The 16,883-nt window shown below is 38.1% G+C and overlaps 1 protein-coding gene across 1 annotated transcript in view; it reads left to right on the plus strand.

Annotated features, from left to right (window-relative positions):
• Positions 1-16,883, plus strand: part of tmtops2b (teleost multiple tissue opsin 2b) — a 171,961-nt gene that overhangs the window by 136,398 nt on the left and 18,680 nt on the right. Inside the window, exon 3 of the mRNA XM_051926803.1 lies at positions 9,115-9,348. Coding sequence (XP_051782763.1) covers positions 9,115-9,348 — 234 coding nt within the window. The remainder of the gene's footprint in view (positions 1-9,114; positions 9,349-16,883) is intronic.

Genomic DNA, 16,883 nt, shown 5'->3' on the forward strand with positions numbered 1-16,883 from the left:
GACTGAAAGGGGAGGTCTACAGGACAGTAGTGAGACCAGCTATGTTATATGGGTTGGAGACGGTGGCACTGACCAGAAAGCAGGAGACAAAGCTGGAGGTAGTAGAGTTAAAGATGCTAAGATTTGCACTGGGTGTAACGAGGATGGATAGGATTAGAAATGAGTACATTAGAGGGTCAGCCCAAGTTGGACAGTTGGGAGACAAAGTCAGAGAGGCGAGATTGCGTTGGTTTGGACATGTGCAGAGGAGAGATGCTGGGTATATTGGGAGAAGGATGCTAAGGATAGAGCTGCCAGTGAAGAGGAAAAGAGGCCTACGAGAAGGTTTGTGAATGTGGTGAGAGAGAACATGCAGGTGGTGGGTGTAACAGAACAAGATGCAGAGGACATAAAGATATGGAAGAGGATGATCCGCTGTGGCAACCCCTAATAGGAGTAGCCGAAAGCAGAAGATGGATGATGTTTCATGCCATTAGCCTAGGAAAGTCCTGGAATGGACTTCAGTAAATTTGGAATTTAATGGAACAAGCTATTTGAGGTTGAGATCTGTAAGGAGCGAATTTGTAGGGGGAGTGGAACACCTTGGAGTAGGACACTAAACAAATACTTTGTGCCATGTTTCCTACCTTGTTGAGTCCGTGGCCCTGTGGTCTATTCTGAGTTCATACTGGAGACTAAATAAATATCACAGTGTGCAGTCGGTCGACTCAATACTTCTTTAAATGTTTTTGTACCTGATTAATTTTGTACTATTCTTATAACTTTCAAATATTAATATCCATATGTTCATATAACTTAAAACCCTGTTACACTCAGTGGTAAGGTTTTGATACAGGTTGAATTCAATAATGAGGTTTTATTGCAATGGTCATTTATTCATATTATATTTCCTTAATTGTTCATATTGGCTATTTATTATACCTCTCTTAGCGTACAGAATATGAGTATTGATTCCACTGCACTTTAGGTGAAGTCAAATGGAGATACCTTTACTGTGTGAACACTAATTTGTAATTCAGGTTTTCTTAATTTATAGCATGTGGAAAAGCATTCTTCAAATGGGTGGAGTCAAACTTTAAAATGCTTTTAAAAGTATTAATGTTAAAATCTCTTCCATGACAACAACTAAAATAAATTACATGGCCAGACATTTGTGGAGGTCCTACCATCACCCCTGTGTGAGCTTGAACTGGTGATTTTTACAAGCTATACTGTACTCATTGGCCCTGCTCAGTGAGTTTGCATTGTCTGTCTATTTGTGGCTGAATCGTTGTTACTCCTTGATACTTTCATTTCACAATTATGACACGTACAGCTGACAAGGGCAGGGCAGAAATATCACATACTAACTTGCAGCAAAGGTGGCATACTATGAATATGCCACGTTTAAAGTCATTGAGGTCTTCATTACAGCCCATTCTACTGTTAATATTTGGCAATGGAGATTGAATGGCCATGTACTTGACGGTGGTCACGTTAACCAAAATGGGTAGCAAAAATATAACAAAACAATCAACGATAATTATTCTAAAACAGACAAAATAAGCAATATACCCACCAAATCTTAACATTCTAAATATCTAAAATCGCAGGATCAGTAAAGATGCATGTATGCAATAAAGTAGGTTATGATTATAGATAAATTTATAATTAATTTATAGTGTTTTTAATATTGTAATACCTGTGTAGTATGTATGCAGACATAGCACCATGAATCAGAAGTAGCAAGTATTAAGTAAATAACTTAATTAACCAGCCTCATGTCAGTTATTACTAAATTGGTTAAAAGAATTTCCCTGTATAGAAAGACACAAAAGGATACAAATGTTATGGAATGAAACTCAAGGCTTGCTCAGAGAACAAAGAATCTTGTGCTGTGTATTAACCTTACTAGTGCACAGGCAGGAGACCTCCCTGTAAGGCTGGACAGGCTCCTGACTAGAGTGGAGGCAGATCCAATTGCCATTGTTCATGTTGGAACAAATGACACAAGTAAGGGCATGCTGACAGTTCTGGAGTCCAAATTTAAAGAGTTAAGTGCCAAACTGAGTTGCAAAGCTGACAAGGTGGTCTTCTCTGGAGCTCTGTCTGCGACATGCACCAGTCCGGCTAAGAATGACAAGATCAGAAGGCTTAACATTTGGCTCAAATATTGGTACAGGACAGAGGGAATAGGTTTATGAGATATTGTGACTTCTTCTAGAAGAGATGGCACCTGTCCAACATGACTGATTCTGTTTGAAATGGATGGGCACAAATGTATTGGAGAGGTGTATGAGTAGATCAGTCAAGGATTTTTTAAACTTGAGAATGGAGATTGGTGATCTTTATTAGCCTGAATGACCTGTTCTCATTACAAATGTTCTAATGTTCTAAAAAAGAGGAAAAAAAAATACTACTAATAATGCATACATACCTATGTCATACCTGCATAGTACAATTTAGGGTTGCCAGGTCCTAGAACCTAATAATAATAATAATAATAATCACGTTAGTGCTGCGTTCATCTAACATGCACTGGCCTATGATACTGTAATTACCATTTTTCACATAAAGAAGCAAGAGCTTTTTGCGAAGCTTTAAACTTTTTTGTTCAGTTTTAAGAAAGTAGATGCTGGTATGTAATGGATTTCTTGTCAATCAGTTTTCTTCCTGACTGTCATGTGGGGGAAGCAGTTCTTGTGGGCTTCTTTGTTGTATTACTGTGGTAGCTCCCCCTTTTTTGTTAAGTCTCATGGCCAGTAGGGCAGCACCACATGCTAATGCATTTTGTTTACCTCTTTGTTGCAGCAGTAATTAGAAGACTCGCCAGCACATGTATATTATTAATTTTCTTTAGGCTCCAGCAAAGGCCTGATCTCCTGGTCTAATTCAGAAAGAACAGTGAAGATTTATATGCTGCTTTTCATTTATGCCTACTGTATCTTTATGATAGTGATATGAAATTATTCATTATTAAAATCCTATTTCTCTTTCTTCTTTACCTGATGTTTTACTAACTAAAATCACAGCGGGAAAACTCCAATTTAATGGGGTAGGTCTGTAACTAATGGTGTCCTATGCATGCCCACTGTGAGAAAATCTTAGAGGCTGTTAAATTATTTTCTGTCTAACCTTCTCTGAAGCATTCAATTAATGAAATGTATGCCAGGGATGTAGAACCATTTTTAGTTCATATAATTTTATGCTGAAAAATTTTCTGAAAAACAGGTATTTATTGCACCTGTGCTACTGGATATTTCCATTGAAATATTTTGCATCTACAATATGCTTAAAGTGGCAGTTTCATTATCAAAATCAAGGAACCTAATAATGGTAATATAAAGTAGACAAGGAAATATATCATTTATGAATCACTGATTGAAAAGCATAGTAAGCGAAAAAATGAGGCAGGGATATTAGGATGAATTTCCAACCTGAAACAGCACTTTCTTTTTTTTAGTTGAGTAAGAACTTTGTTTTAAGATTTATATTTATTCACATGCATATAAGGGGGGACCCAAAAATAAAGAGAATTAAAAAAAATCATATATTTCTCTATATATTTCCAAAACGTAATCACCCTCAAAATACTCTCCCTGAGACACTTTACACTTTTCCCACCACTTTTTCATTTTTCAAAACTGTTCTGAAAGTCTTGCAAAGTGATAGCCTTCAGTGCCTCTGTCGTTTGCTTCTTGACCCCCTCTACATCCTGAAAACGCTTCCCTTTAAGGTCCCTCTTCAATCTTGGAAATAAGAAAAAATCGCAGGGTGCAAGGTCCATTTGTCATGGGGTGGTGGGGGGGGGGGGGGGGCTCTTGTCATCCTATATTTTGTGAGAAACTGCCACACATTCATTGCTGTGTGGGTGGGAGCGTTGTCATGATGCAGATGTCACTCACCTGATCGCCGCAATTCGAATCATTTTCTCCACACAGCATCAAGTTTTCGCTTGAACACTATAAAGTAAAAAGCCTTGCCTGGCTGAAAGCTTCTTCTTTAAAAGCCTCTAAAAGAATTGTGACAGCTTCTGCTGCTGTTTTTCCCAAAAGGAAACAGAACTTGATGCAAACATGTTATTCTTTCAAGTCTGCCATCACAAAATTGACGAAAACTGTAACAGAGGCTCAAGAAAAAAAAATTACACTGACCTTAGAGACCTTTCACCAAGGATGCCACTTGGCCAAATGATGCAGAGGGCAGTCTAGTACACACACCTTACCAGAAAATGTCAGCCTCCAAAAAAAAATTCTAGTTATTTTTGGGTCCCCCCTCGTACATTGTATCAATGCACTGTTTTAAGTGCTTGATTTGATTTACTCGTTGAATTTCACACATAGCATTGGAGTACTCCTTAAAGTAAATCAAGCATGAACCACCTTGTATACCAGGAAAATCAAACTATGGATATGTGTTTAAATATCATGTGGATAAGTACAGTATATGATATATGGTCTGCTATAGAAAGGTATTTCCCACAAAACAGGGACAGAGCCAAAAAAACTTCCAAGGAAGGACAAGGAAGAAAGTGCAAGCATTGATGACACTCTGCAAAGTATTATTTAAAATAATGAATAAAATGGGGTCTTGGAAGAAGAAACTCAGGATTGTGCTGGTCAGCACATTATCACTGGCTAGAAATATGATTACACAAGAGACAATAGTTACTTTAGGTCAAGCAAAGTGTCTAGTGTATAGGGATACTGGGACCATTAGAGGGGATCTAGTTTGTTGGAAATGTAGGGTCACCACTGATCCTAGAGATGTCTCTTTGATTTTCCAGAAGTGACCCCAAGATGGGATTTATAGCCTCTTAGAATCCTCAAGCTCATTGAATTTAAGGTCAGGAGATAAGTTGTGCCAATTATGTATTTGATGAGAAGGAGTAAGGTCTCAGTCTAAACACACATGGAGATAAAATAAATAGAAAAAGTGAAAGAGGAGATTGAAACAAGGAAGAAGACAGGAGGACTTCTGATGTGGGCAAATGTTGAGCCAGGGATCAACAGCTGTTTCATTTTATATGTTATACTTTTATATGCCTTCTATTGATCTTTTCATAATGTTTACTTATTTATTTAATAAAATCATTATTTTTGTATTTAATTCATTTTGTATTCTTGGCATCATTTTGAAAATGACTGTTACTGTGAATGTGCCCCTCTTGATCTCTTTGTCTCTCTATGAAGTCTGAGAAAATGAACATAATTTTTGTGATCAATGTGGCCTCTTGAACGAGTTAAAAAATATTGTCGCATCCAGGGCCAGCAATGAGGCAAACGCCTAAGACAGCACTTTGGTCAGGGTGACATTTTCATGTTTTGTTTTTTTTTTTATCATTACAAAACAATAATACAAATAAGTGTGTACCTAAAGAATTACATACACATCCACAACTGGATTTATATACTACCTTTTAATATTTTATTAAATAAAATTTTCATTTAAAGGTTTAACATTTTGTATTATGCAGTTCACAATGATGCACCACATGTCAATACATAGCACTGGTGTTCATTTTCTTGATTTATACATACTGACATACAGTAGATGCAGGGGAGTGGGAGTAAAGGACAGTTTATGGCAGTCCTGGTGCAGTGCTAGAGAAAAGCTGCAATGGTAAAAAATACACTCTTTTTTATTTCATGTTCTGTAAGAAGATCAAATTAAAGTCATATCACATAAGTGCTTAATAAAGTATCTTTGAATGGCACTAAAACCAAAATAAGTCTCCAGTACCACTAAGTTTAACTCATCAGTCTGCCATGTAGCTTACAGTGCTGACTGCCCTGATATAATGCCAAAATTCAACGAAATAGAATCAGAATCACTTTATTGCTAGTAAGTGCAAAACATGGGATAGAAGACATTACCAACTCAAGACAACACAGTTTCATCCACCATTAACCTGACACGTGCAAACTACTATACAAATACAAGATCCTCTTGAACAAAACATTTACAAACTTCAACAGTTAACTATAATAGATAGAAAAATTATACAAAATAGTACAAAACTATACAAAATAATATAGATATCAAATAGCTCAAGCTCAGTAAGTATTAAGTATTTACTAACAGACAAACAGCACAGTTACTAGCTATATGTTGCAAAAACATTTAGGAGTAACCCTATGTAAGTTTATTTAGTATCTGAATAATTTGAGGAAAGAAGCTGCGGAGATGGTGTGTAGTCGGTCACAGTAGACCTGTACCTCCTTTACTGTATAATGACAGTTTAATGAACAGATGGCTGCTGGGGTGGGTGCAATCAGCTGCAATCTTTCCTACTTTCTTTTTTGCTCTGTTGATTAACTTTTATCCTTGAATCCTTGGTGAAGAAGAACCCTTTCACAACATGTAGCCAAAACCATGAACAAGAACCAGGAGGTAGACCTATCATTGCCAGCGTCTACAGTCAAGAGAAGACTTCAATAAAAGTAAAGACAGAGGGGTTACCACAAGGGGAAAACCACTGGTAAACCTCAAGCTTAGGAAGGACAGATTAGACTTTGCCAGAAAACATTTTTAAAAAGTCTGTCCAGATCTGAAACAATTTTCTTTGGACAAAGGAAACTAAGATCAATATATACCAGAATGCTGGAAAGAGAAGAGTATGGAGAAAAGAAGAAGTGGCTCATGATTCAATGAATACCACATCATCTACGAAGCTTGGTGGAAGCAGTTTTATGGCATGGTCATCCCCGACTGTGAATGGAAGTCCGTCACTGGTGTTTATTGTTGATTTTGCAGGATGAATTCTGAAGTTTACCAGGCTATACTATCTGCTGATATTCAGCCAAATGTTGCAAAACTGGTTGGACAACGCTTCATAGTACAGATGAACAATAACCCAAAACATACTGTGATAGCAAACCGAATGATTTTCAAGGCAAAGAAGTGTAATATTCTTCAATGGCCAAGTCCATCAACTGACCTCAACCCATTTGGACATGTCATTTCACTTACTGAAGTCAAAACCAAAGGCTGAAAGTCCAACAAACAAGCAACACCTGAAGACAGATGTAATAAAGGTCTTGCAAAGTATCACTAGGGTGGAAACCCAGCACTTGAAGATGGCCATGGGTTCCAGACTTGAGGCAGTCATTGACTGTAAATGATTTTCATCCAAACATTGAAAATGACCATGATATTTATGATTATGTTAGTTTGTCCAAATACTTTTGAGCCCCTGAAAATGGGGGCTGGGCAAGTAGAAAAATTTTCTAAACAACTCATACAAAATTTTTGTTAAACACCTTGAATAAAGCTGAAAGTCTACACTTCAATCACATCTTTGCTTTGTTTCAAATCCATTGTCATGGTGTACAGAGACAAAATCATGCAAATTCTGTCACTGTCCACTGTGACTGGACTGGACTGTATATTATGTTATAATTAATAATCAATGTGCTGCTAAGAAAAGTAAATACTTCTTTAGACTATGAGGCTTTTATCAGTTTTTTTTCTTTCTTCCTTTTTCCTTTTTTTAATTCCTCAGTTTTAGTAGAGGGTTAAGATATTCTCTTGGATCTGCCTTCCACTTGTGGCTGTTGATGTACCTCATGGTTATGTAGGTTTTGAAAACTGATAAAACAATAAAAAAATGGCAATTTATCCTCCTACCATTCTTTGTAAATTCTTGAAGAATATGTACCTCACTCTAAGGCATCTTAACGCTTTTGAGCTGTTTTTGATTTTGTTAACTTGTTTAACATGGTTGCTTTGTTACGGTAACACTGAACGTCAGAGAGACCAAATGGTTTATTTCACAAAGATTCTCAGATTCAAATATTTTATATGTATGCACTAACTAGAGTTGCAGACGTGATTCAAATGGGATTAGCAACCATATATCTCCTACTTAATGTCTTCATTTTTATCTCCATTTGTATTGCCTCAAGTAAATGATTTTATTTGTGAGTATATTTATCAGAATAGTGCTACAATATTTTTAAAAAGCCAAGTAACTAAGGTGAATAATCATTGTCATTGTATTCTACTATATTCCTGTATGTGTGAAATTGTATTGAGCAAGTACAGTAATCCCTCCTCCATCGCGGGGGTTGCGTTCCAGAGCCACCCGCGAAATAAGAAAATCCGCGAAGTAGAAACCATATGTTTATATGGTTATTTTTATATTGTCATGCTTGGGTCACAGATTTGCGCAGAAATACAGGAGGTTGTAGAGAGACAGGAACGTTATTCAAACACTGCAAACAAACATTTGTCTCTTTTTCAAAAGTTTAAACTGTGCTCCATGACAAGACAGAGATGACAGTTCTGTCTCACAATTAAAAGAATGCAAACATATCTTCCTCTTCAAAGGAAACAGAGAGGAAAGCAAACAAATCAATAGGGCTGTTTGGCTTTTAAGTATGCGAAGCACTGCCGGTACAAAGCTGTTGAAGGCGGCAGCTCACACTCCCTCCGTCAGGAGCAGGGAGAGGGAAAGGGAGGGAGAGAGAGAGAGAGAGAGAGACAGAGAAAAACAAAGTCAAAAATCAATACGTGCCCTTCGAGCTTTTAAGTATGCGAAGCACCGTGCAGCATGTCGCTTCACGAAGCAGCTGCACACAGAAGGTAGCAACGTGAAGATAATCTTTCAGCATTTTTAGACGAGCGTCCGTATCGTCTAGGTGTGCGAACAGCCCCCCTGCTCACACCCCCTACGTCAGGATCACAGATAGTCAGCGCAAGAGAGAGAGAAAGAAAAGTAAGTTGGGTAGCTTCTCAGCCATCTGCCAATAGCGTCCCTTGTATGAAATCAACTGGGCAAACCAACTGAGGAAGCATGTACCAGAAATTAAAAGACCCATTGTCCTCAGAAATCCGCGAACCAGCAAAAAATCCGCGATATATATTTAAATATGCTTACATATAAAATCCGCGATAGAGTGAAGTCGCGAAAGGCGAAGCGCGATATAGCGAGGGATCACTGTAATTCATTTTCATGACTCCATACCTCTCATATTCAATTGCCAGGAGCACAAGTCAGTTTTCCATTCAAATGGAAATTCTCTTTTATTCATTCACAGTTTTTGTGTTTCTTAAAAGCTTTCTTTCCCATATTTGTATATTTCATTCACTTGTGTGCAGAACATGTCAGAAATTTCTGCAATTTTTTTTTAGGTTGGAAAAATCAGGAGATCAGCAGCCAGAAGAAGGGAACTGCACATTTTATTCATGGTGATTACTACAGTTGCCTGTTACTTGATATGCTGGACGCCGTATGGTGTAATGGCCTTGCTTGCAACATTTGGCAGACCTGGCATAATCTCACCAGTTGCAAGTGTTGTTCCCTCCATCCTAGCTAAGAGCAGCACTGTCATTAATCCTGTAATTTACATTATGATGAACAAGCAGGTAAGATGTCTTTTATTTTCCCTTAATGAGTTTTCTTTTGAATACAAGCTATATTGTAATTCAAGGTTAAATTCCACTACATCTAAGAAAGAAATGAGTCAGACTGGTGATTTATGATGTGGAATTAAATGAAAGAACCTTGTCTTGTTGAAAGAAAAAAACATCCTCCTTCTGAAATTGTGCTGCACTTAACACAGATGTCTAGAAATACACAAAGTCATCGTCTTTGTTGTGGGATATTTAATGGAACAATTTTGATGAAAATCAGAAGGGTCCTTGCATTTTTCAGTGTTTATAACTGCAGAATTTAAATTATATTGAATGATACAATTTTGAGCTACCGGGTCCAAGGTGTCAAATCCTGGCTGACAAATGGCACATATGCTCAGAGACATCACTCGGAAAAGTGGTTAAATCACCATTCAGGAATATCAAAAATGTGTTAGTCCATTGAAGACCCAAAGTTGAACTGTTTAGGTAGGCACAGAGAGGCTCTGGTCCTCTTTTTTGTAGTATTAATGCGATATTCTTTAAATCATTCAGTGTTACCTATTCCTGTATTTTATTTATTTATTTATTTTTTTGTTAATAAACATAGTTTTTTTAATATATGGATTCTCTGGGACATATTCTTGATTTTGGCATGTCCCAAGAGCACCCCCTACAGGTAACAAAGCTGTAAGTAATTAAAGTCGAATGAAGCTTCTGATTGTATACTGTTGAAATGATTGGTAAATGTGAAGCGATTGCACCAACAATTGTATGATTTATATTATGTTTAGTATCACCACTAGTTTTGAAATTGGCAAAAAAATTATGGGACACAAGTAGTACAGAAGAGGTGTAGTGGCATTTTCTCCTTTAAACAAGCATTAGGGATTGAACATTTTGTTAGTAGGCAGTATGAATTATACTTAGATAAAAAGTACATTATTAAACCCCTCAACCTGCTAATTGTAAAATGAAATTCCTGTTAATAGCAGAGAATGCACAACAATGTTGCAGAACCATTGACTCAAATGATGTAATTGTAAATATTGTCACTCAAGTCTTTAGATGAGTCCCCATCAGAGACACAACTAATGGACATATCTAATATATGAAGCTCAATGTGTGTGTGTGTGTGTGTGTCTGTGTTTGTCCTTTATCCCACACCCTTGGCCCAATCTCAACAAACATTTGCACACATAACATACTTTTTTAGGAAGAGTCATATACTACTTTGGAACCCTGGGGGTACATTTTCCTTTTTGCTCTCCTGACTTTTACTGACAGTGCATTTCCCCAGATTTTGAGCCCTGAAATATAATACATTGATGTAATTTATCTCTGGGAAGGTACACTTTAAGAAATACCTGAGGTTATCTGGGGAGGGTAGGGTTCTTTTTATACAACAGTGAGTTTTACGGACAGTATCTTTTCCCGAATTTGGAGCCTGTTTTGTCTCTGCCAGGGTACACTTTATGAAACACTATTTACAGTATTTAGATAGTTCTGCCTTAAAATTACTTACCCAGGCAACACTAAGTGCTGCTGCTAGCTAATTTATGTTATAATATGGGAGAATGAGTTACATTAGGACAACAACACATAAAAAAGAAGGGGAAGCAGTGTGATTGCTCAACTGGAAGAATCCTAACTCTCCTCTTTTAAGTCAGTGGGTAACTGATGTTATATACTATTTAAAACTGGAAAAAATCAAATTCACACTTAGAGGATCTGTACAAAACTTTTTCAAAACCTGGCAAGATCTAATCAATAACATTTTAGAATAAACATTTAAATTGAGGAAGCAGGTTCTCTCCCATCTTTTACTCCGCTAATCTTTATTCATTTATTAATTTATCTATTTACTTATTTTTACTAGCTTACAGTTTTACTCTGATGGCCTAGCTCTCTTTCTCAGGGGTGGGGGTTGATTTGTTTTGAACCTTTTCTTATTTTTTTTTTTGTAAAACTTGAGTTATTTGTATAGAATGTTATTTGATTTTAATAAAATCAATAAAATTAAAAAAGAAAAATGTGTTGCCAGGAATTTTGGTTCATTTTCAATTTTCATTCAGGTAGTAACAGACCCTGTGGTGTGCTGGCGCCCTGCCCGGGGTTTGTTTCCTGCCTTGCGCCCTGTGTTGGCTGGGATTGACTCCAGCAGACCCCCGTGACCCTGTAGTTAGGATATAGTGGGTTGGATAATGGATGGATGGATAGTAACAGACCAGACAGGACACTTTCCTACTCCTGCCCTACAGCTTTATGTTTCTACTTTAATGTCATATACTGTACAATCAGAAACAGTAAATCAGTACAATTACTTATTTTATCTAAAATGTCTGCTCTGGATGGACTGAGAACAAAAATCTAAAATGAAGCTATGAGAATTCTTTATAAAGGCAAGTCAAGGTAGAAATACTTTGAAATGTATTTCAAAATTCATTGTTTAGATATCCTTATTTAATGTCTGCGATTTCCTGTCTGATATCCCAAAAACATTTTCAGATAATTAGTTATTACAAATTTAAAGGTTGCAGGACAAGGGTTTGATTCCCGGTCCGGTCCCATTTGGATGTTATGTTTATGTGGGATTTCTCCACATTGAAATGCGTGTTTGTATTGTGTGTGCATTACAATATCTTGTAATTGACAACACAGGCTTCCGAAATTGTCAGCAACTCACTTAGACAGGCTTTGGTTGATCCTGTAAGGGAAAAATCTTATGCAAAAACGAATGGGTTAACAGTTGAATAAATAGAGAAATTCTGCTATCCTTCAAGGCACCTAGGATACGATCCTTTATGAATTTAAAAGGACACTCGGTATGTGTGGTATAAAATGCTGTACAGTGGAATGAAGGATCTAATTTATGCATCATCACAGTGTCAAGCTGCAACTAACAAGCAATAAAGAAACTGGAGATCAAGGTGCTGGTGATGGCTGAGAATTGCATTACTATTGTATATTCCATCCTCATTTGTGAATCCCGTAGACTTCAGCCCTGAGAAAGAAGTGGCAGTCAGCACAGAAGTTGACCCACTGCCAGCCCAACCTGGGCAGGTCAAAGTCTGCTGCAGGCCACATGCAGTTGGCAGAAGGAGGCAGACAATGACAGGGTTCAGAATGAAGGTATGAATAGAATCCAATCTGTTTCAATTTATTCAGTTCATTTCAGTGTTGGTTATTTTTATTAAGCACATTTCCACATAAAAGACTAGGGTGCTATACAGTAATGACAAATATAATATGAAATGCAGCAAAAGAAAATGTTGAAATAAACAGAAACATCGGAGACAAAGCTGGAGGTAGCAGAGTTAAAGATGCTAAGATTTGCATTGGGTGTGACGAGGATGGACAGGATTAGAAATGAGTACATTAGAGGGTCGGCTCAGGTTGGATGGTTGGGAGACAAAGTCAGAGAGGCGGTGATTGCGTTGGTTTGGACTTGTGCAGAGGAGAGATACTTGGTATATTGGGTGAAGGATGCTAAGCTTAGAGCTGCCAGGTAAGAGGAAAAGATGAAGGCCTAAGAGGAGGTTTATGGATGTGGTGAGAGAGGACGTGCAGGTGATGGGTGTAACAGAACAAGATACAGAGGACAGAAAGATATGGAAGAAGATGATCTGCTGTGGCAACCTCTAATGGGAGCAGCTGAAAGAAGATCTTGCAATATATACTTTACTAGCCATGTGCGCCCAACTACGTTGCGTGTGTTAAAGTTGTCTGTGAAGGGCTCCCTGTTTAAACGCGGCTGCCAGTCGTGAACTGGGCCCTTCGTTGCACAGCATTATGATTTTTTATAAGGGAAACAAAATTACAAAAGAAAACCCTTGGACATTGATTCGATAGGAGCGGCCTACTCGGAATCACTGTCCGAATAGTAATTATGTGGTGGTGGACGAGCATTTCTGCTTCTCTCCGTTCACAGTCTGTCTCGTTTTCATGACGCTGTCGTTTCCTCTCATGATCTCTTCTCAACCTTTCTCCAATCTCGCAGGTTGCTTTGTGGCAATCCAAAGAGTAAGGCAATATAAATGGAGCAATGGTTATAAAAGGGGGACACATGGGTATCCAAGCTCTTTAAAGCATAAATAGGGATCACTTCACTGACATGTGAGCAAGCCACGGTACAACTGTGAGACGCGCAGCACTCGCCGGCTACAACGTAACAATAATAATTTCCGGAACATGCTGTTATGTTGTCATTCATTTTGCCCAGTGTCTTTCTTTCATTCATATGTTACGTAGGCACGTACCTTTTATCTTCGGCAATCTCATTCTCTAACCAGGCCTCAGGAGCTAACCAGCGTAACACTGTCCACCACCCCTTTCGTTATTCTGGCACATTGTTGACATCTGTGAGTAACAACAACGTACTAAACTGGAAGGTGGTCTATGCATGCGTGGAATTTGCGGACAACCAAAGATCAAGATCCAAATGAAGATTATATATAAAGATTAGTTAATTTAAAGCACAACAATTTGCTTAGTTTGAATGTCTGTGTTTTGAGGTGTGACTGCAGTACTACAGTCTTCAGTAGTATAAGCCTGGAGGAGATTCTTAATGCAATGCCTATGTTTTAGCTGTCTCTCTACTACCATCTAGTGCTTCTTCTTCTAATTCATTTGCGGACAAACAAAGATCAAGATCCAAATGAAGATTATATATAGAGATACTTACAGAGTAGTTTTAATTTATTTATTAATGTTATTAATAATTTTATTTAATTTTACACTTTTCTGCCCAAGATATAAGATATATCTGAGCGATCCATGGTAAGTGCCACATTTTTGTACAGGGTGGGAAGCACTGACATAGGTGCTGTGACAGAATGCTATATTATCTGCTTGTCCTCCCTTGAATGTTCCTCTCGGTCTCACAGATCCTTCTTAAATGATTCACTAGTCCAAACAAACATCACAGCCAGCATTTTTCCACGCTTCATCAATTTCTCCAATGCATGCACAATACACCTGGCCAAGCAGTCAGCCTAATAACAATGATTTGGCTCTTATAAATCTTGCTGAGTTGGTGATTCAGCTAATGAGCTTAACATTGAGGTATCTCAATCCCAATGTTAATAGCAGAGAATGGTATGTGGCCTACTAGCATCGATGGTGAGCATAAAAGACAAGCATCATCATTTTGTATACCAGACCAAGCTGATCTCTCATTCTGCTTTTCATTCAGATTATAACACTCATTTACAGGGCAATTATTGTCCTGACTCTTTGAATATAATGATGCTGGGGATGTAAAAACACAGCATCTTTAAGGCAGAAAAAACATTTACATGTGTTTAGTTAGTAGAGGTCTTTATCCAAAGGCAGAGTGGTGGCTCTGAGGCTAGGGATCTGCACTGGCAATCGGAAGGTTGCTGGTTCGAATCCTGTAAATGCCAAAAGGGACTCTGCTGTGTTGGGCCCTTGAGCAAGGCCCTTAACCTGCAATTCTTGAGCACTTTGAGTAGTGAGAAAAGCACTATATAAATGCAAAGAATTATTAAATTGACTTACAAAACAGGTCAGCATAACTGAGTAAACATCAGTCTGGGTCCTGTTTTGAAACAAGTGCTACATGACATGGTTACCAAATTGACCAACTCAAGTGAAGAGGTCTAAACCAGTGTGTAGTTTCTGGACATCCTAGGCTGGTTGTCAGCTCATGTTAAAAAAACAAAAAAAAACAATCGGCCATCACTTGAATGTTTTAGGGGGCTACTGATTACAGATTTCAATTCTGCACCCAGTCAAAGGGACCTGCATACTAGAACAACATAAGTCCAGTTACAAGCAGATGACAACCAGTTATACACCCCACGATTCATTAAGAAAGTTCTTTAAACACCACATAGCGTCATCTATTCCAAACTCTACCAATGCTGTATCACCCTCAAAAAGTTTCAACCCAAAAACCTGAAAATCACATGAATATTAAAAGAACATATGCAACCAAGATTGTCTAGGGTTTATAGTTACTTTCATCATAAAGCATGGCAAGAAAGAGCTGTTGCACATTATCTGCGGTGTGGTACTAGCAAACAAAAGCATGAAGCCTTCCACACTATAAAGACATTTGGATACAAAGCATACTACTTACAAAAAAATAGTCTAGCGTGTTTGTACAACAAGCCAGTGGGCACTCCAGACGTCATCTTGTTGCACATCAACTGTCAAATATAAGAAAACTTACACAATTGTAGAGCAGCTTGTCTTGTCTTATGCAACAGATGAGCGTGCTGAAATTATAGATGAGTCAGCTGCCATCAAAAAATGAAACATATTCCTCACTGCACTCTCTCCACTCGCCTCTGATTTCACAAATATGTGAAAACCAGACAAGCCCAGGTTAAAAAGAAAAATGGATGCTAAATCTGATTCAATTAAACACCCATGTACCAAGCTGTGTTTGTAAGTGTATTGTGCGTAATTCATAAATTACGTACACTGCTTTTAAATACTGAATATGAATTTGCTGTTGTTAATATACCTTTCAGGGGAGAATGCTGGCTAATTTACATTAAATAGATAGATAGATAGATAGATAGATAGATAGATAGATAGATAGATAGATAGATAGATAGATAGATAGATAAATAGATAGATAGATACTTTATTAATCCCGATGGGAAATTCACATTCTTCAGCAGCAGCATACTGATACAATAAATAATATTAAATTAAAGAATGATAATAATACAGGTGAAAAAAAAAAAAAAAAAAAAAAAAAAAAAAAATAACCAATAACTATGTATAATGTTAAATATTAACGTTTACCCCCCCTGGTGGAATTAAAGAGTCGCATAGTTTGGGGGAGGAACGATCTCCTCAATCTGTCTGTGGAGCAGGACAGTGACAGCAGTCTGTCGCTGAAGCTGCTCTTCTGTCTGGAGATGACATTATTTAGTGGATGCAGTGGATTCTCCATAATTGATAGGAGCCTGCTGAGCGCCCTTCGCTCTGCCACAGATGTTAAACTGTCCAGCTCCATGCCAACAATAGAGCCTGCCTTCCTCACCAGTTTGTCCAGGCGTGAGGCGTCTTTCCTCTTAATGCTGCCTCCCCAGCACACCACTGCGTAGAAGAGGGCGCTCGCCACAACTGTTTGATAGAACATCTGCAGCATCTTATTGCAGATGTTGAAGGAAGCCAGCCTTCTAAGGAAGTATAACCGGCTTTGTCCTTTCTTGCACAGCGCATCAGTATTGGCAGTCCAGTCTAATTTATCATCCAGCTGCACTCCCAGATATTTATAGGTCTGCACCATCTGCACACAGTCACCTTTGATGATCACTGGGTCTATGAGGGGTCTGGGCCTCCTAAAATCCACCACCAGCTCCTTGGTTTTGCTGGTGTTCAGGTGTAGGTGGTTTGAGTCGGACCATTTAACAAAGTCATTGATTAGGTCCCTATACTCCTCCTCCAGCCCATTCCTGATACAGCCCACGATAGCAGTGTCATCAGCGAACTTTTGCACATGGCAGGACTCCAAGTTGTATTGGAAGTCCGATGTATATAGGCTGAACAGGACCGGAGAAAGTACA

The sequence above is a fragment of the Erpetoichthys calabaricus genome, chromosome 4, assembly GCF_900747795.2.
Source record: "Erpetoichthys calabaricus chromosome 4, fErpCal1.3, whole genome shotgun sequence".
In the NCBI taxonomy this organism is placed as follows: domain Eukaryota; kingdom Metazoa; phylum Chordata; class Cladistia; order Polypteriformes; family Polypteridae; genus Erpetoichthys; species Erpetoichthys calabaricus.